Below are 21950 nucleotides of genomic sequence, written 5' to 3' on the forward strand. Positions count from 1 at the left end.
CATGATTTTGGCTCAGAACATGATCTTGGCTCAGATCAGGGTTTCGAGGTTCGTGGGTTCAAGCCCTGCACCAGGCTCCACGCTGACAGTGCAGAGCCTGCTTGGGATTCTCTCTCTCCCTCTCTCTCTACCCCTCCCCTCCCCTCTCTCAATAGAGAAAGAAAGAAGACAATAGTAGACATCCTTTCATCTCCCACTAAAATTATGTGGATTACCACCAGTGGCACCAGCACCAGGCTTTGGGATACGGTGCCCTGGAGGATAAACCCTGAGCCCTCGGCACAGACTCCGGGCCTGTGATGCTTTGGAACCAGGCAGCAGTCCAACTTTGTCTCCTGCCGTGGCTCCCACACACCCTCTGCTCCAGCCAGACCTAAGTCTTGTGCTCTACGCTCAGAGAGCCCAGCTGTTGCCCCCGACGCCTCCACCTCCGCCTCCACTCAGAATGCCGAATCCAAGCGGAAATGTCACATCCCCCTGAGGCTCTCGCTGAGCCCCTTCCAGCTGGAGGAAGTGACTTAGGATCTTTATTTCCAGATGTTCCAGCTGTGACTTCTCCACCACCCCTTGATGGGACCATCTGAAAGGCCATCCACTGGCTGGATGCACGAGGAAGCAGAGATGCGAATTGGTCCCCAGCCAGCAGAGAAGAGCAGGGGGCGGGGGCTGGGAGACTGGAGCACTGGCTCTTCACGCCTCCCCCCAGCCCTGTCCTTCCTCCTCCTTTTGCCGCTGGGTGAGTGCCCTCCCCCCTCAACCCCGGACCCTTCCCTTGTCTGGCTCTTGGTTTTCCCAGCTGTAAAATTATGGTTTGTGAATGAGATCGTTTCCAAACTTCTTTTCAGCTCTGACATTTGTTCAGGGTTGATGAAATCTAAGGGTCTGTCTGAGTTGGGGAAGTGGAGGGCTCGGTGCTGGAGGTGAGGGCTCGATGTAAACAGGGTCTGGGCGGTTAGGGGACACCGGAAATAGGGAAGGAGGGAAAGGAGTGGGCTCACCAATGGCTGTTGGAAAGGCAGCTGGTGGAATACATAGAACCAAATGACCGAGGGGCCATGCTAACTTGAGAAAGAAGCAACCGAGTCTCAGTTTCTTCATCTGTAAAATGGGCACACCAGTACACACCTCAGAGCATTGTCCTAAGGATTCTATGAGGCGCCTGGAGGCACATGAAGGTGCCTGAGAACCGTCACACCCTGCGCACAAGTGAGGGGCTTTTATGGGCTTGTCAATTTCCCACGCTGGGCCAGTTTCCCTGTTTCCTACCACCTCCCCCCACCCCGCCCCAGGCCATGTGCCCAGAATTGTGTGCTGAAGAAGAGTGTGTGGCTATTTGGGTAGGAATCTCGGCTCTATTCTTTGTTCTCTGTGTGGCCTTGAGCAAGTGGCCTCACTTCACTAAACCAGAAGAAGTTTCCTCGTGTGGGAAATCCTACCTACCTTATGCGTCCCACTGGTTAAGTTAGCCAGGCCACATAAAGCAATGGGCACAGTGCCTGACTTACACATAATGAGAGCTGAAGCAGAAGGCCTTGTATAGGTAAATCTTTGGGGGGATATCCTAATAAATCCCAAAGCCAATTGGCACACTTAAGACAGAGCTACTGACCGTCTGCTGAGTAATACCAGGAAACACACAGACAGGCAGGGCCACATCACCAGGCAGAAGGCCCAAGAAGGCTTGGAGACTGTGTCCAGAGATTGAGAGGAAACCGCATTTCTAGCTGAAGGCTCCAGGAAGGCTCTCCAGGGACAGGGACTCTGAGCTAATCTAGAAGGATCTGCAGGCTCTAACGAGCAGAACTGTTCAAGTAGACGAGACTGCAGGGTTAAAGACCCAGAGACAAGACTGATGGGAAATTAAGAAGTAAAGGAAGGCGGGACTCCTGGCTGGCTCAGCGGGTGGAGCGTGCAACTCCTGATTTTGGGGTTGTGAGTTCCAGCCCCACGCTGGCTGTAAAGACTACTTTAAAAAAATTACTTAAAAATAAAATATTTCAAAAAATAAAAAAAGAAGTGAGGGGAAGCTGGCTAAAAGGCTTTGTAGAGAAAGCTCAGGATCTGGGACTCCTGCAGGAAATGGGGAGTCTTTGAGGCACTTCACAGCGGAGGGGGAGAAGCAGACAGACCCGTTTCAGGCAGGGAAAGTGAAGAGGAGGGGGATGATGGTAAGGATCATGGGGTGAAAGGAGGCTGTTCCCAGGGCCCTGTGGCCAAGGGAGGGGGCAGAGGGACCAATGCTTTTTCTCATTCTGTTTCAGCCAGCGCCCTACAGCCCACCCCACTGCCCTTTCCAGGTAGGTGCCCCGGCCCCTCCTGCCCATACCCTGCCCTGCCCCCAGGTACCCAGATGAGCAGACGGAAGGCCTCAGGGAATGACAACTAACCAGCCCTCCGAAACTCTAGATGCCCCCAAAGAGATTGTGCTAGTCTCCCCATTTTACAGAGAGGGAGAAATAAGGCCCGGAAGGGACTGACCGTAAGGCTCCCACGGCTTCGCAGCAAGGTGGGCGTCCTGCACATCAGGCCCAGCAATCCCCCTGGTGCCAGCCCAACCCTCTCCACAGAGCTGAGGCTGGTGGGGGGCCCGAGCCGCTGCCGGGGGCGCCTGGAGGTCTTGCACGGCGGCTCCTGGGGCAGCGTCTGTGACGATGACTGGGATGTGGTGGATGCCAACGTGGTGTGTCGACAGCTGGGCTGCGGCCTGGCACTGCCCGTGCCGCGGCCCCTCGCTTTCGGCCAAGGCCGAGGCCCCATCCTGCTGGACAACGTGGAGTGTGGCGGGCAGGAAGCTGCGCTGAGCCAGTGCGGCAGCCGAGGCTGGGGCGTCCACAACTGCTTCCACTACGAAGATGTGGCTGTCCTGTGCGATGGTAAGCAGAGACCTGTGACCCGGGAGGGCGGGCAGCAGGGTTGTATGGATGAATGAAGGGACTGGCATGGCAGAAGAACAGTCCAGAGGTGGCATTGCACGGTGTGGGGGAGGAGCCCCGGCCTCGTTGTCAGGGTCCCAGCGGCCCTTCTGCCTCATTGTGCGATCCTGGCTGAAGGAAAACCAGTATTATTGTTTCTATGTGGGGCCTTGATGGTTCCAGCCAAGCTCTCTCCCCATTTTGACAATCAAACAATTGGGGTCAACACTGGCAGTGAGGTCCGTTTGGTGTGGAGCTGCAGCAGACATCTCTGAGAGGCGTTGACCTTGAGAGTATTGGTTCTAGTTTTCAAGAAAATCGCCTGGTGGGCTCATTAAATAAAATACAGACGGTGGCCCCATCCCAGAGTTTCTGATTCTGCAGGTCTGGGGTGGGGCCTGGGAATTTGCATTTCTAATAAGTTCTCAAGTAACGTAATGTTGCTCTAAGAACACAAAGAACTTGTCTGAAGCTACTGCTTTCTGGACTCAGGGGGCCCCTTCTCCTCTCATACCCCAGGGTTCCTGGCTTTGACCCTTTGTGTGGCCAGAGGCCTTATGGCAGGTACCTTAGGGGTCCATGCCCTGCCGCTCACACATCCGGTGTGAGGATGAAGAACAGAAAGATCCATGTATCCTCCTCCCTTCCACCCTGCTTCCTTCCCAGAATTCTTGCCCACGCAGCCCCCAACAAGGAAAGTGTTAACCAGTAGGGCGCCCCCTACAACTCCCCAGAATGGGAAAGGTAAGTAAGGGCAACATGGGGACCACCTGGGTCATAGGAGAAGGACCCCGAGAGGAGTCTGCCACCCTTACCTTTGATGGTGGGAAGAGAGGGATTACCGATGGGTGAGCTGGGACATTCCCTTCCCATCCTGCCCCTTGGCTGCTCACAGTCTGGCTAGGGAAAGAGGAGGCATTCCTGTGGGATGATTAAAAATAGCACAGGGGCTCCGACTGACTTCAGCTCAGGTCATGATCTCACGGTTTGTGAGTTCGAGCCCCACGTCCGGCTGTGCAGACAGCTCAGAGCCTGGAGCCTGCTTGGGGTTCTGTGCCTCCCTCTCTCTTGGCCCCTCCCCCACTCACACTCTGCCTCTCTGTCTCTCTTTCTCTCTTTCAAAAGTAAATATTAGAAAATATATTTTTAAAAAAAGTCAGCACAGGGGCACCTGGGTGGCTCGATCAGTTAAGGGTCCAACTCTTGATTTTGGCTCACGTCATGATCTCATGGTTTGTGGGTTCCAGCCCAGTGTTGGGCTCTGTGCTGACAGTGCAGAGCCTACTTGGGATTCTGTCTCTCCCTCTCTCCTGCTCCTCTCTCTTGCATGCTATTTCTCTCAAAATAAATAAACTTAAAAAAAATAGTCAGCTGAGGGCACCTGGATGGCTTGATTATTTACACATAAGACTCTTGGTTTTGGCTCAGGTCATGACCTCACTGTGAGTTTGAGCCCTGTGTCAGGCTCCATGCTCCTGGTGCAGAACCTGCTTGGGATTCTCTCTCTCTGCACTCCTCCCGCATACACACACACACACACACACACACACACACACACACACACTCTCTCTCTCTCTCTCTCAAAATAAACTTAAAAAACAGCACAAGTTGCTAAAGAGGTGAGGACCGGAGCTTAATCCAATGGGAGACTCAGATATGTACAGAAATATGGATAATGACGGAGAACGAGAAAATGAAAAGTGCCCCCAAAGAGGGACAGATTAAATAAGCAAGGAAGCCCAGAGGAGGAAGAGGGTCTCACCTACTAGAGATATGGGAGGGCTTCCTAGAGGAAGAATTGTTGGCAATGCACCTGGAAAGGTGAGGCTCCTTTCACTGCAGGAGTAAGTGAGGAAACAGCAGAGTGTGGACCGGTACCAGGAAGGTTGGTTTGAGGCAGAAAATGACCCAAAGCCAGTTTGTCCTGATCCCACAAACCTCCCCCAATCTGGGACCGTGAGGAGGAAGTGCCTTCGGGTAATTGGGTGAGAAGCTTCTCCTCGGTTTTAGGTGCTGGGGCCCCATGCACTGTGGGTACGTGGAGGGCCTGAGGCATTGGGGAAGCACTGGATTGGGTGCACTGTTGGTGGGGGAGGCACAGCCCTGTGGGAAATGCTCCCGGCCCACCCCCCCACCAGGTGAGGGCAGCGTGCGCCTGGTTGGGGGCGTGGGCCCGTGTCAGGGTAGAGTCGAGATCCTTCATGGTGGCCTGTGGGGCACGGTCTGCGACGACGACTGGGGGCTGCCGGATGCTGCTGTGGTCTGCCGCCAACTGGGCTGTGGGGCGGCCCTGGCCGCCACCACCAACGCCTTCTTCGGTTATGGCACGGGGCACATCCTTCTGGACAACGTGCACTGCGAAGGCAGCGAGCCCCGCCTGGCAGCCTGCCTAAGCCTGGGCTGGGGTGTGCACAACTGCGGCCACCACGAGGACGCCGGCGCGCTCTGCGCAGGTGCGGGCTCGGGGGCGGGGCTGGGCGGGGACCGGGGCGGGGCCCCGTCCTGACGCGAGCGGAGGCGGAGGCGGAGACGGAGGCGGAGGCGGAGCGGGGCCGGGCGGGGCTTGGTGGCTCCCCCCCGCCCCCCATGCACCCTAGTGCTCTCCGGGAAGGCCCCAAAATTACTTTTAACGTCTCAGTACTGCTCAGTACTGCTCTAGAAGTGCCTCTGAAAGTCCCAGTACTCTTTGTGGTAGGTTTCACGGTATTGTGCCACCAATACTCCAGAATTATTTAGCAGTACCCCAAGAAAGCCTCCGGAATTTTCTAGCAATTTCTAAGTGCTCTTCATGGAATACTCCAGAGTAAAGTAATAGTACTCTAGAATTACCCCAGAGCTACTCCAGAATTCTCTCACTGTAGCCCAGGTATGCCCCCAGAATTACCAAGCATAGCCGTCTGTAATCCTTTGTAATCTCTAACCACAATAGTGTGTTCACCCACCTGGTCCCTCTCCCATTTTGAGATTTTTCCTGAGCAAATAGGAATAATAGGGCCAGTAATGGCACTTCACAGATGGACTCCACTCTATAGCATATAAATTGTTTGCTCTGCCTCACAGCACACCAGGGGCCATTATTCCTGGTTTACAGATGGGAAAGCTGAGGCCCAGTGAGGCAGAGCCTTACCCGTGGTCACATAGTGAGTCCTGGCAAAGCCACAGCTAACCTTGCTGCACAGTCTCCAGCATGACTCTTGCCCTTTCTAGTCCCGTTTTATCTGCAAGATGGGGATGAGTCTTGTGCTGTAAGCCCCTCAGGACTGTGCATGGCCCTCCCTGGTGGGTAAGGCCTTCTCTGTCTCTCCATCTTGGACACACACTGGGCTTCTGAAAACACTGGAGAGAAACGAAAGCATGTGTGTCAAAGCCCTTTATAAACTGCAATGTGGACACCTGTGCACCAAAAGTAAATTACAAACACTGTCAAGTAAGACAGATCCCCGCCCCCACCCCAGCTTGGGGGTAAAATCTGTTGTGCTCTCCACGGAGACCCTCCCATCCTCCCCTGACGGCAAGGCTGACCCGGAACCAAAACCTTGGCCTCTGACCCTGCTCCCTTCTCTCCTGCTCTAGTCCTGGGCCCCCCGACTCTCACCGCACTACCACCCTTGGCCACAAGAGAGGACTGGGCCTGGCACACAGAGCCAGAAGGTAAGGAACCCAGCCTTCTGGGCTGGAATGGTAGGGACAAGGCAGACAGGGCTGGGAAATAGAAAGGCTGTTCTGGATCTACTGGACGGCGGCCCTGGCTAGCCAACCAGGACTTTCCGCCCGATGGTAAAGAGGTGGGCGAGAGAGTCACGAGCAGATGGAGCAAGGATGAAATCCAGAGCTCTGAAAAGTTCAGCAAGGTGGGAGGAGACAGTAAGAGATTTCTTCAAAGCTCTGAGGTACAATTTGGGTGGGTGCTGAGGTTGGAAATCGAGAGACCTTGTGAGAGGGTTGAGCTAAAGGTTGAATGAAGGCTAGAAGCACATTGGGAATCCCGTCTGGAACTATCATTGAGATTCAAATTAGAATAATGCCTGGAAACAGGATTCGGTTCATTCCAATCAAGTTTCCTGAGGACCACACCGGACTACACGGCGACACTAGGATTGAGGCTGAGTGTGGGGTGCAGGTGTGGTACAGCTGGGGGCTCGTAGGCATCGCTGTGCCCTGTTGTAGGCCAGAAGGCCTCCTCGTCCCCTTCACATGCTCTAGAGGCCCTGTCTCTGCAGCTACAGGAGTTGGTGCCCTGCCTTCCAGGGAGATGGCACTGTTCACCACAGCCACCTGGGTCGCGGGGAAGAAAAGTAAGTGGCAGAGCCAGGGTTCTGTGGGGTGGGAGAGGGGTAGGACCGGGCCTCTGTCCCGGAGCCAGCGGCCCCAGCCCAGCCCCTATGGCCACGGGCCTGTGTGCCCCGCAGGCGGGCGGCTGCGGCTGGTGGGCGGTCCGGGCCCGTGCCGCGGCCGCGTGGAGGTCATGTACGCCGGGGGCTGGGGCACCGTGTGCGACGATGACTGGGACTTCGCGGACGCGCGTGTGGCCTGCCGCGAGGCGGGCTGCGGGCCTGCGTTGGGCGCCACGGGCCTCGGCCACTTCGGCTACGGGCGCGGCCCCGTGCTGCTGGACAACGTGGGCTGCGCCGGGACGGAGGCCCACCTGAGCGACTGCTTCCACCTGGGCTGGGGCCAGCACAACTGCGGCCACCACGAAGATGCCGGCGCGCTCTGCTCAGGTGAGGTGGCGGCGGGACCGCGCAGCACGGCCTCCCGGGAATGGGCGGGGCCGCGCGCAGACGCGTACTGCGGCGGAGGCGGGGTAAGGCTGCCTCTGAGAAACGGGCGGGGCCGTGCGTGAGGGCTCTCTGCGGCACTGCAGCGTGAGAGGGGCTGGAGAGGACGCGCACTCCGCAGAGAGGCGGAGCCCGACCATAGACGCGCTCTGCGGCTGCGCAGCATGGGCGGAGCCGGGAAGGGAGCGCCCTCTGCAGTGAGAGGGGGGGTAGGGCTTGGGGCGGGCGCGCCCGCTGCGGCAGTGAGGGGAGGGCGAGAGGCGGAAAGCTAGGGACAAAGTCTGGAAATCTGTGTGAAGGGAGGGGCAGGGTCTCTTTCTATCTGCTGAATCAAGGACCCGCAAAGCTCTAGGAAGCAGAGTTGATCAGCTTTCGGGGAGCAAGCGTCTGACCTTTGAGAATCAATGGAAAGGGGTGTTTGTAGAGTCTGACCTATTTTAAAATGCTCCTGTTTATTGATTGGTGTGGGAAATGCGATCTTCACCCTCCTTTGGTGCCCTTGGCCTAGGAGCCTTGGCCACAAAGGGGTAGCTACAAAGGGTCCTGCTTTGGTTTCCAGGGTGAAAGAATCACAACCCCATTTCTGATCCAAGTGGCAGAAAGCAGTTCTCCTTCAGGGTCCTGTGAGGCCCTCCCTGTCCCTTAATCAGGCTCCCCTTGGGAGGGTAGACGGTAACCTGGCCTCAAGGAACATGTTCCCTAATGTGACAGCCACCTCTTTTTCTTTGTCCTTGCTGAGCCAGGCCCAGAGGAGCTAGGACTTCAAGTCCAGCAGGATGGTTCTGAGACCACCCGGGCGCCCACTCCTCGGCCCAGGGACGGTAGGTGCCCACAGCCCCAAAGATGGAAGTAGAGGCGTTAGGATCGGAAGGACCAGAACTGGGGGAGATCACAGCCTGAGGTTACACAGCTCAGCAGATTTGTACCAGGTTTGAGAACCTTTGTTTTGTGTTAGTCTCTGTTCTCGTTAATAAGGGTATGGTATCCAGAAGAGGGAGGTGGATTTTAAGGGAGCAATCTTAGAGATTTCTAAGAGATGGGATCAAAATCTTAGAGATTTAATCTTAGAGATGGGATCAAAATAAGGGGCTCCTTCCTGAAGAGATGAAAGGAAAGAATTCAATTTTAAGCCTGTGGGTGAGGGGAGATGATAACCTCCAGGGGACACAAGCACAGTCTCCAGAGAGTGGCACTGGGGCTGAGGGTCTGGGGTTATGAACAGAGGATTAAGGAAAGAGCAGACATGAAGCACTCAGCAGGGACACAGCACCCCACAAAGGCTCGTACACATTCTTCCAGTCCAGAGACTGAGTCTAGACTGCCACCCAGCTTATTTTAACCTGATTTATCTGCCCTTGTCCATCGGCCCCCAGAGCAATACTGTGTCTGACATCACTACCCTTTGCCTTTTCTGTCTACCCCTTCCATGGCCTGGCATGGGCCAGCCCCTTCCAGCCCTGGGCCTTGTCTCTCCACAGGGCACCTGCGTCTGGCCAATGGAGCCCACCAATGTGAGGGGCGCGTAGAACTCTTCCTAGGGCAACGGTGGGGCACTGTTTGCGATGACGCTTGGGACCTGCGGGCAGCCACTGTCCTGTGCCACCAGCTGGGCTGTGGCCAGGCCCTGGCAGCCCCCGGCGAGGCCCACTTCGGCCCGGGCCGAGGCCCTATCCTCCTGGACAATGTCAAGTGCCGTGGGGACGAGAGTGCCCTTCTGCTCTGCTCTCACATCCGCTGGGATGCCCACAACTGTGACCACAGTGAAGACGCCAGTGTCCTGTGCCAGCCATTGTGACCCAGCCCATTCTGCAGACCATCTCTTCTGGGAGCCTGCTGTGGCCTGCCCCTCTTCCTCCAGGAAGCCCTCCTCCTCTGACAACTTCAGTTCACTCTGCCCTTCCCTCCTCTTGCCTGGGAGAGAGGCTATTCAGAGAGTGTGGTCCTGCATGGGGGAGCCTGGCTCTACCCAGGTGACATCACCTGTCACCAATTATTGTGGGCCCAATTCAATAAGAATTCCCACTTGCGGCTCAGCCAGAATATAAAATGGGGGGAAGGGAATGACTCATAACTGTTTTCTTCGGTGGGGCTCCTGTTACAACACCTGACCCTGCCTTCCTGGACCCTGGTCCAGGAGGCTCAGGGGCTCTCTATAAATGGAGTATCCCCCCTCTCCCCAACCCATATTGGGAGCCCCAAGAAGAGGGAAGGCAGGAGAGACCCACAGCTCTTACCTTAGACTGCCTGTGGCTGCAGAAGAACCTGGGTCGTTGCCCTGGCCTTCTCCGTGAGGGCCCAGACTCAGATGGTGCTTGGCTGGACAAGGGGACTGGAGGGGCCAAAGCAGGGACAGCGGCCCCTCCCTGCAGCTGGAACCAACATCTCTGATTTATGCTGCCCCCACCACAGAGCCTCCACTTTGCAGTAGCGAAGAACCCTGGGGGCCTGTAGCCACCTGTTTATAGGTGCCAAGTCAATAAAGCATTGTCCTCCCCCCCCCCACCCCTGTCTTTTTACTTGCAGGCACAAGTGTATCATTTGTGGCAGCAGCAAAGACTGGTTAGAACTCTCTGGAGGAAACCGGCTCGGGGATGGAGGGCCGTGCAAGAGCATCATCAGAGAGCTCTCAGCAGGCCCGCACAGTCTTGGAAGTGCTGACTCGCAGTATGAGGCCTGTAAGGCCCCGGAGGGTCCCCAAGCCCACCCCTGCTTTCCTTTTGCATATAGAGAAACTTAAGTCCTGCAGAAGGAAAGGGTCTGCTCCAAGACACGTTGCAAGGTGGGAGAGGCACTAGAGCAATACTCAAGAAAAAGCAGGGAGATAAAAGCAAAGCAGCACAGGGGCGTCCCCAGGGGCTGCTCTTGGGGCACCTCACCTGGAGCTCCAGGGGCAGAAAGAAGTGGGCGATCTTGCCAGAGCCGCTCTCAGCCCCAGGGTAGGTGACCTGCCTGTTTAGCAACTGTCCTGGTCAAGCCTCTGCCCTCCACGTCCAGTACACAGGCTCTCTCGTTTCCTATGGCTGCTGTACCAAATTATCACAAACTGAGTGGCTTAAAACAACACAAATTTATTATCCTACAGTTTTGGGGGGTCGCTAGTCTGAAATGGGTCTCCCTGAGCGAAGTTCAAGGTCTTGGCAGGATGCTGTTCTTTCAGGAGAGTCTAAAGAAGAATGTTTCCTTACCTTTCCAGCTTCTAGAGGCTGCCTGCCTCCCATGCCTGCTCGTGACCTCCTTGTAGCCAACAATTGTATCACTTGGACCTCTGCTTCCACCGCCTCATCTCCTTTCCTGACATTCCTGCCTCCCTCTTCCATCCTCTGAAACCCCTTGTGATTATATTAGACCCTGGATAATCCAGGGTACTCCCCCCATCTCAAGGTCCTTAACTTAACCACATCTACAAAATCCCTTTAGCCATTTAAAATAACACTGTTCAGGAGCTCCAGGGATTAGGACATAGACATCTTGGTTGGGGGGAGGGCATTATTCTGCCTCCCATAGGCTCCAGACCCGGGTCCTGGCTCCCAGCCAAGGAGTGAGGCAGACACTTGAGCTCCAAAGTCCATCAGCGCTTGGCAGTAATGGCTTTGTCTCCATTTGTTAGGGAGCTCCAAGACCCACAGCGTCATTGGAAGGATGAGGATCTGAGCAACGAAAGGAATGAAAATACTTAAGGACTCAGGGAGTCGGGGCAGAGGGACCAGCCAGCCTGTAGCCCCCAGATCTGAGTGCAGCACGCTCAGATCCACTTAGCCACTGCGGCCACGCCCACATCCAAGTGTGTGTCTCCTTCATCCTGAGAAGTGTTACGGCTTCCCATCCCTGGATTCCTCTTTCGCATCTAAACAAAGTGCTTTCATCAGTACCAATGCTCTGCCCATTAACCCTCATAGCAGCCCTGCAAGAGAAGTAACATCGCCCCCTTTTACAGACAGGGAAAACTGAGGCTCAGGGAGGGAAACTGATTTGTCCAAGTTTCTCAGAGTTTCCCATGACAAAACCTAAGATTTCTCTATTTTTTTAAAGTAAGCTCTACACCCAGTGTGGGGCTTGAACTCATGACTCCAAGATCAAGGGTCACATGTTTTACCCACCAAGCCCACCAGGTGTCCCCTTAAAGCCTAAGATTTTGATGCCTCAATACTGGTCACCAACATGTCCAATACTCCCCTTCCTGGCACACGGTGGACTTGTACTTCCCTGCCCTCTTAAAGTGAAGCATGGCCCTGTGACACGCTTTAGCCAATGACATGTGAATGGAAGTACCCCTCATAGAGGAGCCCTCAAGGACCTGAGCACAGTTTGCCACATTCCTTCCTTCAGGGTGACCAGTGATGTTCCAGAGAGTGGAGGCCCCATCAACCTGTGTCCCTGAGTGAGGGCCACCTGGAGCAAAGCCTCTGTTGACTCAAGATGGGCTTAGAGTGAGTGAGAAACAAATCTTTGTAAGTGGGGCGCCTGGTGGCTCAGTTGGTTAATCGTCTGACTCTTGGTTTCCGCTCGGGCCATGATCTCATGGTTCGTAGGATTGGGCCCTGCGTTATACTCCACACTCAGCGTGAAGCCTGCTTAAGATTCTCTCTCCCTCTCCCTGTGCCCTTTTCCCCAACTTACGCATTCACGCTCTTTCTCTCTAAAATAAAACAAAAAAACAAGAACGACACAAACCTGGGTTTCCCTGTTTGGTAAGTAGCACTACCAACCACTAGCTTAAGCCATGAACCTGGGTGTTATCCCCAACAATCTCCACCCCCCAAAACCAATTAGTCACCGAATGTTACTGATTCTATCTCCCAAACCTTGCTGGAATCTGTTCACTTCTCTCCGTCCCCCCCATTTCTTACTACGGCTTCTTCACTGTCTCCCTGTCTCTAGCCTGTTCCCCATGCCACAAGAACAGTGAGCTGTTTACAACCCCGATGGTACCACTCCCCTGCTCAAACCCCTCCCATGGCTCCCCAGTGCTCTTCCTCAACTCTTCAGCTCGGTTTGCAAGGTCCTGTCCAGGCTGGCTCTGCCTGCGTTTCCGGCATCATCTCTTGCCACTTGCTGCCAGGATCTCACCAGGCTGAACTACTTTCAATTCCTCTAATGTCTGGGCTCTCTTCCCACCGGGCCTCTGCACATGCTGTTCTCTCTGCCTGGGATACGCGTCACCCTCTCCCCTCCTTCCCCTGAGTCAACTCTTTTTAGCCTCATGTCTCAGCTTTCATTTTCTCCAGAAGGCCTTCTCTGATACCACCTCCTCTCGGTCTGGACTAGAAGCAGCCAACATCGCACCCTGTACCTCCCCGGGGACAGCACTCACCCCTGCTGAGACTGCTGACTTGGCTGTCTCCTCTCCTAGCTCAGGGGGCCTTTGTGGGCTGCGGCTGGGGCTGTCGTGCCCAACTTCATGCACAGGACTACACATAGTAGTTGCTCAAATAATATTTGTTGGGTGAATGGAGGACATGAGCAAATATTTCTGGAGCACCTGTGTGCTAGGTCAAGCACAGTGCCGTGCTCTGGGGCTCCAGAGCAAGAAGAAATCTAAAGCAGCTTCCTGTCTGCGTGGCACAGGGATTACCTTCAAGAGGAGAAGACCAGTGATAAGCCATTGAACATATAAATAGTTGAGAGAGAGGCGCCTGGGTGGCTCAGTCGGTTAAGTGTCTGACCCTTGATTTCGGCTCAGGTCATGATCTCACAGTTGTGAGATCGAGCCCCACATTGGGCTCAGCGTGGAGCACAGAGTCTACTTGGGATTCTCTCTCTCTCTCTCTCTCTCTCTCTCTCTCACTCTCTCTCTCTCTCCTTCTCTCTTTGCCCCTCCCCCTTCATGCACAGGTTTGCCTACAGGCTCTCTCTCTCTCTCTCTCTCTCTCTCTCTCTCAAAATAAATAAATAACTTAAAAAAATGGTCGAAAGAATTTGAGCTAGTGATAAGTGCTCTAAAGAACATAAAGCAGGCTGTCCTGCTAGGGACTGGGTGGTGAGGGAGGGTCTCCAAGGAGGTGAGGCTTGAGTTGGGCCTCAGTAATGAGAGGAAGGTGGCCATGAACCTTTTGGCCACAAAAAGGTTTGGGGAGACACATTCCAAATCCCTCAGTGGGGATTTAGCCTGAGCTGTAGACGGGCCAGAGAGAAGGGCACTCTATGATTGGAGCAAAGAGGAACGTGCTAAGAGAGGAGTCAGGAAAAAGTGGTAGGGGGCGAGATCACTTGGGGCTTTCTAGGCTGTGGGGAGAAGTTTTTTTTCCAAGGGCAATGGGAACCCATTGGAAAATGAGTGATACAGGTGCCCCAGATGTCAGCCGCTTGCATATCTTCCACGTCTTTCAACTTGCTGAGTGCACCTTGCCTCTCAAAATTTACTTAAAAGGACCCAGCCACGTGTCTCCTGTTACAGTAGGACACCCAGCATCCCTACCAGAAACCTCAGGAATTCTTCAGGAGCTTAGATTCTGCCAAGCACTCCTGACTTTTGCTGATGTCTGAAACTTCCATCTGCTTTTGCCTCCACCGTGACTCTCCTTTTTCCTGTTCACTAAGCCCTTCATTCCTGGTTGCACCAATTCCAGGCTGTGCCTGTACCACACTTGGCCGATGCTTTGGAGCAAGGACCGAACCACCAACTGAAAATTGAGGAGCAGATACTTTGTTTTGACAAAGCCCTTCTATATTCATACACACCACCCCACACATTCACATGCCCAGATAACTTTTACTCATTTCCTCCACTCTAGCCCTAACGGCCTATGCCAGTGCTGAAACCCTCCCTTTCTCCTACTATGCTTCTTTCTTTCTCCTCTCTGTTTTGCAAACCCTCTGACTCCTGCCTTTTGGTCATTGCACTTTTTTTTTTCTCTTTTAAATAAGTTTCATCGAGATAAAATTTGCTTATCGTAAAGCGCACCCTTTTCAAGTACACAGTGCAGTGGTTTTTTGAGTATATCCACAGGGTTGTGCAACCATCACCACCACCTAACTCCAGAACATTTCATCACCCCTCCTCCCAAAAAACCCTTATGCCCATGAGCCATCACTCTTCATTCCCCTTCCCCCAGCTCCTGGCAACCACTAATCTACTTTCTCTGTGGATTAGCCGATTCTAGACATTTCATAGATGCGGAGTCATGCAATAAATAGGTGGCCTTTCTAGTCTGGCTTCTATCACTTAAAATAAATAACGTTTTCAAGGTTCATCTGCGTTATAGCATGTATCAGGACGTCATTCATTTTCTTTTAATTTAATTTTTAATTTTTTTAAATTTACATCCAAATTAGCATATAGTGCAACAATGTTTTCAGGGGTAGATTCCTTAGTGCCCCTTACCCATTTAGCCCATCCCCCCTCCCACAACCCCTCCAGTAACCCTCAGTTTGTTCTCCATATTTATGAGTCTCTTCTGTTTTGTCCCCCGGACGTCATTCATTTTCTGGTGGAATAATATTCCTTTGTGTGGACTCAGCCAATTGTGTTTATCCATTCATCTGTTGATGGATACTCGGGCTGTTTGTACCTTCTGGCAATTATGAATAATGCTCTGTGAATATTGACGTACAAGTATCCATTTGAGAATTTCTTTTCAATTCTCTTGGGTACGTACCTAGGAAGGGAATTCCTGAGTCATGTGGTAATTCCCTGTTTGACATTTTGAGGCACCACCAAACTTTTCCACACTGGTTGCGCCTCTTACATTCCCACCCGCAATGACCTGGGTTCCAACACTCCACATCCTTGCTAACTTGTTATTCCCTCCCTATTAAAAAAAAAAAATTCTAAGACAAAAACAAATGAAATTCTAGCCAGCCTAGTGGTTGTGAAGCGGTACCTCCTGGTTTTGATTTGTGTCTTTATTTTTTAAACATTTTTGGGGCACCTGGGTGGCTCAGTCAGTTAAGTGTCTGACTCTTGGTTTCAGCTCACGTCATGATCTCACGATTTCGTGGGGCCAAGCCTGGCATCAGTCTCTGGGCTGACAGTGTGGAGCCTGCTTGGGATTCTCTCTCTCCCCCCTCTCTGCTCCTCCTCCACTCATGCTGTCTCTGTCTCTCTCAAAAAAAAAAAAAAAAAAAAAAACTTAAAAAACAAAAGTGTCGCATGCTCCACTGACTGAGCCAGCCAGGCACCCTACACCTTTTTAATGACTAATTATGTTGAGTATCTTTCCTTGTTCTTATTGCCTATTTATATATCTTCTTTGGAGAAATGTCTATGCAAGGCCGTTGCCCACTCTTCAATTGGGTTCTTGCTCATTTCTCATGCAGAACTGTCTAGCTATCTTATCCAAAGCCTAGCCTCAGGGCTAGCTTTCCAAAACTGCCCTTTTTGTTTTGTTCATCAAAGCTGGCTGTCCTAATTGGAATTTTGCTGCCTTCTGTGTATCTATGTCATTTTGTCTTATTTTCACCATCACAACCAGAGGATGAAGGTAAAATCCTTCTCTGATTTTACACACGAGTCTTTGACGATTGGCCAGGATCCCACAACTGGTTAACTAGGGGGAGGGATTTGCAACCAGAGTAAATTCCCAAAAGCCCCACGCTCTTTCTACTAACTAGCTAGTCCTAGCTTGTCTCAAGATCTCCCAGTATTCTTATCTCTACTGCAGAAAAGGGAAACTACAGAGAAGGCTCTGGAGCTTCTCCGGATCACATAGAAAGATCGGGGAATCAGATGTAGGGACTCCCACCCCAACCCACAAATCCTGGCCCGAGTTCCCCCCCCCCCCCCCCCCCCCCCCCCCCCCCCCGCTCAGTGCTCAGTGCCGCGGGCCCGGAGGGAGCTACACGGCTTGGCCTTTCCGGCCCAGTCGGGTCGCGCCTTCCAGCTGAGTCACCGCCCTGGCGCTGGCGGGGCGTGGCGGACAGAGGAAAAGCGAGTAGGAGCCCGTCCCGCGTGGGAACTGAAGCCCCACCCCTGGCTCCGCGCTAGCCTCCCAATTGGAGAGCCTGGGAACGGCACAGCCAATCACAGCAAGCTGCGAAGTGCCGTCGAGACGAACCTAAAGCAAAGGCGACGCCCTCTCCTCCCCTGGAAATAGCCCCTCCCGGACGCACCCGTTGGAGCTTTTGGGAGTGTTCGGCCCCGGCCACTGGACGGGTGGGGCTGGCCGGAACCTGGGCCAGGGAGCCCTGGTGCAGCCTATCTCGGCGGCGTGGGAAGGAACGATGGGGAATGACCGCCGGGAGCTTGGAGTGCAGGCGACATTTTCTAGTCTGTGAGGCCTTTCCCAGCTTAAAAGACTGGCCCACCACTCGGGCCCGGCTGGGGTCTCCACTCTTGTTTCCAGAGGGGAGGATTAACCTACAGAGGCTTGTTAAAACTGTAAAGCCAGTTTTTGAGTGAACAAATTAGAGAAGGGCACCCTTGAACACTCCCAGACATGCACACTAGACTGAGAGTCTAACAACCAGCCGCGCTCTTAGAGGCACCCGAGCAAAGGGACGGGGAGGGGCGCAGGGTCATACTCTGAGGATGTGGCCCATGTGGTCTCTGGAGTTGGCTCTCAGGGCTTTCGTGATACAGGCAAGGCTGGGAAGGTGATCTCTGGCTCTTAGTGGATTCTCAAACTCATAGTCAAGGCCAGATGCTCTGTCTCGGAGGCTGGCTCTGCCCCTCTCTCCGGCCACCCATCCTGGCCTCTGCTCCTGCTTGCGCTTACTCTCAAAGACTCCTTGCAGTCTGTTTTTCCAGCTCACTCAGCTACTCATCAGATATTCTGAGCCCCTTCCTTGTGCCAGGCAGGGATGAAAAGCTCCATTGCAGGGCAAACCAGGTCTATGCTCTTCAAGAGTTTACAGTCCAGGCGGGAGATGAAGCAAAGATTCCATCAAAGCCTGATGAGCATAGCAATGGGAAAGAACAGTGTTAAGTGAGGGTCAGGTTACAGGGGCCCCTAATTTATACTGGGGGGAGAGGCCAGGGAAAACTTTGAGAGGAAAGTTACTTTTCACAAGAGGAAAAGGAGGCTGGCCTTATTGGGGTGGGAGGAAAATCAGATGGCTGGAATGGAGGTTCAACCGAGATGGTGGGTTTAGAAGGGAGGAGAGCCTTGTAGGCTCATTAAAGATTATGGAGATTATCGTGAGGGTACCAGTTGGCTAACTAGCGGTTTATAAGCAGAGGAGAGACATAAGATCTGAATTTTATAAAGATCACCCTGGGCATCCTATGGAGAAGAGAGAGCTTGTCGGGTAATAATATAGAAGTAGAGAGACTAGAGACTGCCGCATTAATGCAGGGGAGGTGAGGGTGGTTGGACTCTGGTGGGAGTGGTAGACAGTGAGCACAGGATGAGCTGTTGACCTGTCTAAAGGGAGCTCTAATGCTTCCTGGGTTCCTATTCATTCATTCATTCATTCATTCATTCTCCCATTCAGCAAGTATTTGAGCACCACTCTGGCCCAGAAATGAATGCCCAGTCTGCCAGGGAAAGGGGCTGCTGTCTGGCCCAGTCAGGATAGAAGGCAAGAGGTGATGTCTGCAGAGGGGTTGGTGCACTCCTCTTCTGTGACCCCACAAGTGCACAGTATTTGGACATTGATGTGGGGGTTCCTACGCATTGCAGCCGTCACCGGGGCCTCGCCTCCTCTCTGCTGCCAGCCCGGAATTACTATTCCCGCTTGGCAGATGGATAACCTCATGCTCAGAAAAGGGACTACCCCGACCAAGGTCACTCACCTTGAGCTAAAGGCAGACTTGGAAACTGGGTATCTGGGTTCCCACAGCTTCTCTCCTGCCCCTGCAGTCTGGCTGCCCACATTTGGGTTGTTTCAGGCTCAGAGAACCCCTCCACACCGTCAGGCAGGGGAAGCTACAGACAGAGGGGCGCCTGCTCCCTGCCTCTCTGAGCCCAGCTCCGGCCCTGAGATTGCTATATCATTAGCAACAGCCCATGGCTGCAAGGAGTGTAGGGCCTCCAGCTTGCCAGGGGACTTCGCATGCAATATCTCATTTGATCCATCTGGCCACACTGGCAAGTGAAGATTATTGTCCTCACTTTACAAGTGAAAAGACTGAGGTTTAAAGACAGTAATTATTATGCATCGTTGAGGTTCAAAGACTGGCAAATATGTATCCTTCGAACCCTGACCCCTTGCTACTGTGCTGGGCTCTGTAGGAGGCAAAGATGAACGGGGAGTGGGCTCTGCCTCCAGAAAGGAGACCATCTATAGGGATATAATGCATATACGTTCCTAGACCTTGTATAAGACCCCAGGGTGTGGGTCTTTGGAGAAGTGTTATGGGCTCAGAGGTGGAAAAAGGCCTCAATCCTAGTAGACGTTATGGGAAGCCTTCTGGAAGAGGGAACATTTAAACTGAGGTTTGGATAGGCGGGGAGAAGGTGATTGATCCCCTCTGTGTCCTCTTCCCGCATCCTGGGCTCATCACACCTACCAGTGCACCTGGTAGACGTTCGACGTTTGAGTGAATGAAGGGGTAAATGAATGGCAGAGAGACTGGATGAGGCTAGTGTGCAGGTGGCCTTGGTGACCAGGAGCAAGAGTCTCTCCCAGTCCTGCTGCTGAGGGCTACTGTCTGGAGTAGAGCCCTTGGATGGTTAGGACAGAACGATGAAACTTGCCCCTGTCTACTTCCCTGTTGCTGTGGGGGTTGGCACCGAGCATAAGTGCCGGGATTTGTAAGTAAGGGGAGCTGGATAGGAGCCCTTTACTGGTGGGATCTTTATCAGTTGTGCAACTCTGGGACCTGGGGTCACAACCTATTCTCCTGACTCACCACCACCCTCAGCCCAAACTGCTTGGCCAGATTTTTGGAACGAGCCCCAAAGGGTGCCAGGCACAGAAGGCATCTGTTCCCTTCATGTTCCTGTTGGACCTGAAGGACACTGTGACGTCCCAGCTCACCCAGGTCCCTGTTTCTGCGGAGCAGGTGAAAACATGTCAGAACCACTGAGGACCAGGGTGGTGGTTCTCATTTTAGAGCTGGGAATGAAGACAGCCCAGGGAACTCGATGGCCTCGAGACCTCACAGCTAGTGAGAGGCAGAGCTGGGGTCCGTGTCTCCAAAGCAGAGCCCTTCCTCACCCTCCTGCTGTCCTTGAGGAAGCTCCGAGGGCGCACCTCACCATCGGCCTATTGGGAAACAGGGTCAGCTGGCCGGGCTTTCTGCAGCGCGTCGTGCAGATGGGAGAGACGGCCCAGCTGCCCTGCCTGGCGGCCTCTCACCCTCCCAAAGCAGCCATCCATCTTGCACTGATTGGGTCCAGCCCAGCAGCTTCCCGGATGAGCCATGGGCACCTGGCCAGCCTGCTCAGCACCTTCTCTCCCCGTCTCTGTCTCAGGCGGTCTGTCTTCCTGTCCGTCCCTCTGTTGAATCCTTGTCTCTCTCCTTCTCTCTCTCTCTCTGGGTCTGTTGTCTCTACCACAGTGTGTCTATCTCTCTGTCATTACCGTTCTCTAATCTCTGTTTTTTTCGGGGGGTGGGGGACGGAGCTCAGCCTCAGGACCTTCTCCCTGCTCTTTCCCCTGCCTTGGGAGGATCCCCAGGACATCCAGCCCCTTGGGAATGCTCTCTACTCTGCATAACCCAGTGGATAAAAAAACTACTAAAAACAAAACAACCCCCCCCCAAAAAAAACAAAAAAACAAAACAAAACAAAAAAACCCACAAACGACCAAGCAGGGTACACCGTGGTCACGCTCCTATTTGTTCAAGCCCTTGACTTCCTCTTCCCTTTGTAATGAAGCTCAAGAGGGCCTGAATCGTACCCATCTCGGAGGCGGAAGTGTGCCCCAGAGATCAGTTAGGGGAACAAGATGTGTGAGTGGCAGGCCTCTGTGCCAGGCAGAAGGGAGAGGTATGAAGGTCCAAGACGTGAGGTGTCCTGCCAGTTCTGCTCCTTCCAAATGCCTCGAGCAAGTCCCCTTCCTTGGGGCTCGGGCCTTGCAGCTCTGTGACTTGTCCCTTTGCCCAAACAGCCGGTCCCGGTGGCATTCCTGAGGCCTGTGGCCTGATGGGAGTTTGCCTTTTCCCCAGGCCCTGCCTCCTGGGATTCCAGCATCCACAGGACAAGCGTCTTGCATCAGAGCCTCCAGGGGAAGCTCTTTAACCTTTAACCTTAGCCATGACTACTCCCCAGAATTTTCTTCAGGCCTTGGGGGTCCTCTGAGAATGACGACACTCCTGTGTCACATCCACGTCCCTCCTCCCCACTCCCTGCTCTTCCCTGTCCCTGAGGCCTCCCGCGCCTGACTCCCTCCTGGCCTCTATTTCCCTTACCTAGCTCAGGCCTTGGCCCATCTGGGCCCTCACTCCTTTGCTATATCAGGCTCCCTCCCTGTCCCCCAGACCCTCGGCCCCTCAACAACTTGGCCACAGCTGACCACTGCCTGCTCCGGGTGATCTGACCTTCGCCTTCTTAGCTAAGACTCACATTGCCAGGGCTGCAGGTGAAAAGCACAAGTCTGTGCGGACAGGGGCCCTGTGTGGTGGCCTCTGGGTCCAGCCAGTCCTGGAATGGCCGGTCTTTCCCCAGCTCACTCCCCCATCCTCCCCAGATACTTCCTCAAACCTCCCTCCTCCTCTCATGACTCAGCAGCGAATGACTTCAGCTTCTCCTTCTCAGAGAAAGAGGTTCCCAGGAACCTCCCCGCTTTTCACTCAGAGACCCATCCACCCACCTGCCATCCCAGCTGACCCCTCATCTGGGGACCCTGCCCTCTCCCACGTCAGCTCACCCCCCTGTCCCTCCCAGTCCTCTCCTCTTCCAGCCACTCCTCTGAGCATTCAAACAACCCTCAGCCTCCTCCGGAACAAATAAAACCCTCCCTCTGCCTGAGCTGCCAGAACATAGGCTTCTCTCTCCTTCATCTGACCATTAAATTGCGGATGAAAGCAGTCGGCTCCACATTTTAACTCTTCACCCCTTTACCCCTTGCTGTCCAAATTGCTGGCCTAGGTCAACAAGGACGCCCTAACTCAAGAAAAGGCCTTCCTGGGGCTCCTGGGTGGCTCAGTGGGTTGAATGTCTGACTTCGGCTCAGGTCATGATCCCGTGGTTCGTGCGTTTGAGCCCCGCATCGGGCTTTGCACTGACAGTGTGGAGCCTACTTCAGATCCTCTGTCTCCCTCTCTCTCTGCCCCTCCCCTGCTCGCTCTCTCTCTCTCTCTCTCTCTCTCTCAAAAATAAATATTGAGAAAGAAAGAAAGAAAAAGAAAGAAAGAAAGAGAGAGAGAGAGAGAGAGAGAGAGAAAGAAAAGGTCTTCCTTTCTGCCCTCACATGAGTTTTCTGCAGGCATCTGGCA

General features: G+C 53.8%; 1 protein-coding gene across 1 annotated transcript; it reads left to right on the forward strand.

Annotated features, from left to right (window-relative positions):
- Positions 1-570: 570 nt before the first annotated feature.
- On the forward strand, positions 571-10181 carry SSC4D (scavenger receptor cysteine rich family member with 4 domains). Its single transcript, XM_047838697.1, has 10 exons — positions 571-736; positions 2262-2297; positions 2568-2873; positions 3579-3656; positions 5051-5365; positions 6486-6563; positions 7133-7207; positions 7322-7633; positions 8434-8511; positions 9169-10181. Exons 1-10 carry the CDS (start codon positions 571-573, stop codon positions 9483-9485), a joined length of 1761 nt encoding a protein of 586 aa, XP_047694653.1. The 3' UTR covers positions 9486-10181.
- Positions 10182-21950: the final 11769 nt, after the last annotated feature.

This window comes from Prionailurus viverrinus, chromosome E3, assembly GCF_022837055.1.
Source record: "Prionailurus viverrinus isolate Anna chromosome E3, UM_Priviv_1.0, whole genome shotgun sequence".
In the NCBI taxonomy this organism is placed as follows: domain Eukaryota; kingdom Metazoa; phylum Chordata; class Mammalia; order Carnivora; family Felidae; genus Prionailurus; species Prionailurus viverrinus.

Bases quoted from the DNA above. Each gene is read 5' to 3' on its own strand.
- SSC4D (XM_047838697.1), top strand. From the start codon at position 571: ATGGGACCATCTGAAAGGCCATCCACTGGCTGGATGCACGAGGAAGCA. The intron at 737-2,261 runs GTGAGTGCCCTC...ATTCTGTTTCAG, and splicing joins CCTCCTCCTTTTGCCGCTGG to CCAGCGCCCTACAGCCCACC. The intron at 7,208-7,321 runs GTAAGTGGCAGA...TGTGCCCCGCAG, and splicing joins CTGGGTCGCGGGGAAGAAAA to GCGGGCGGCTGCGGCTGGTG.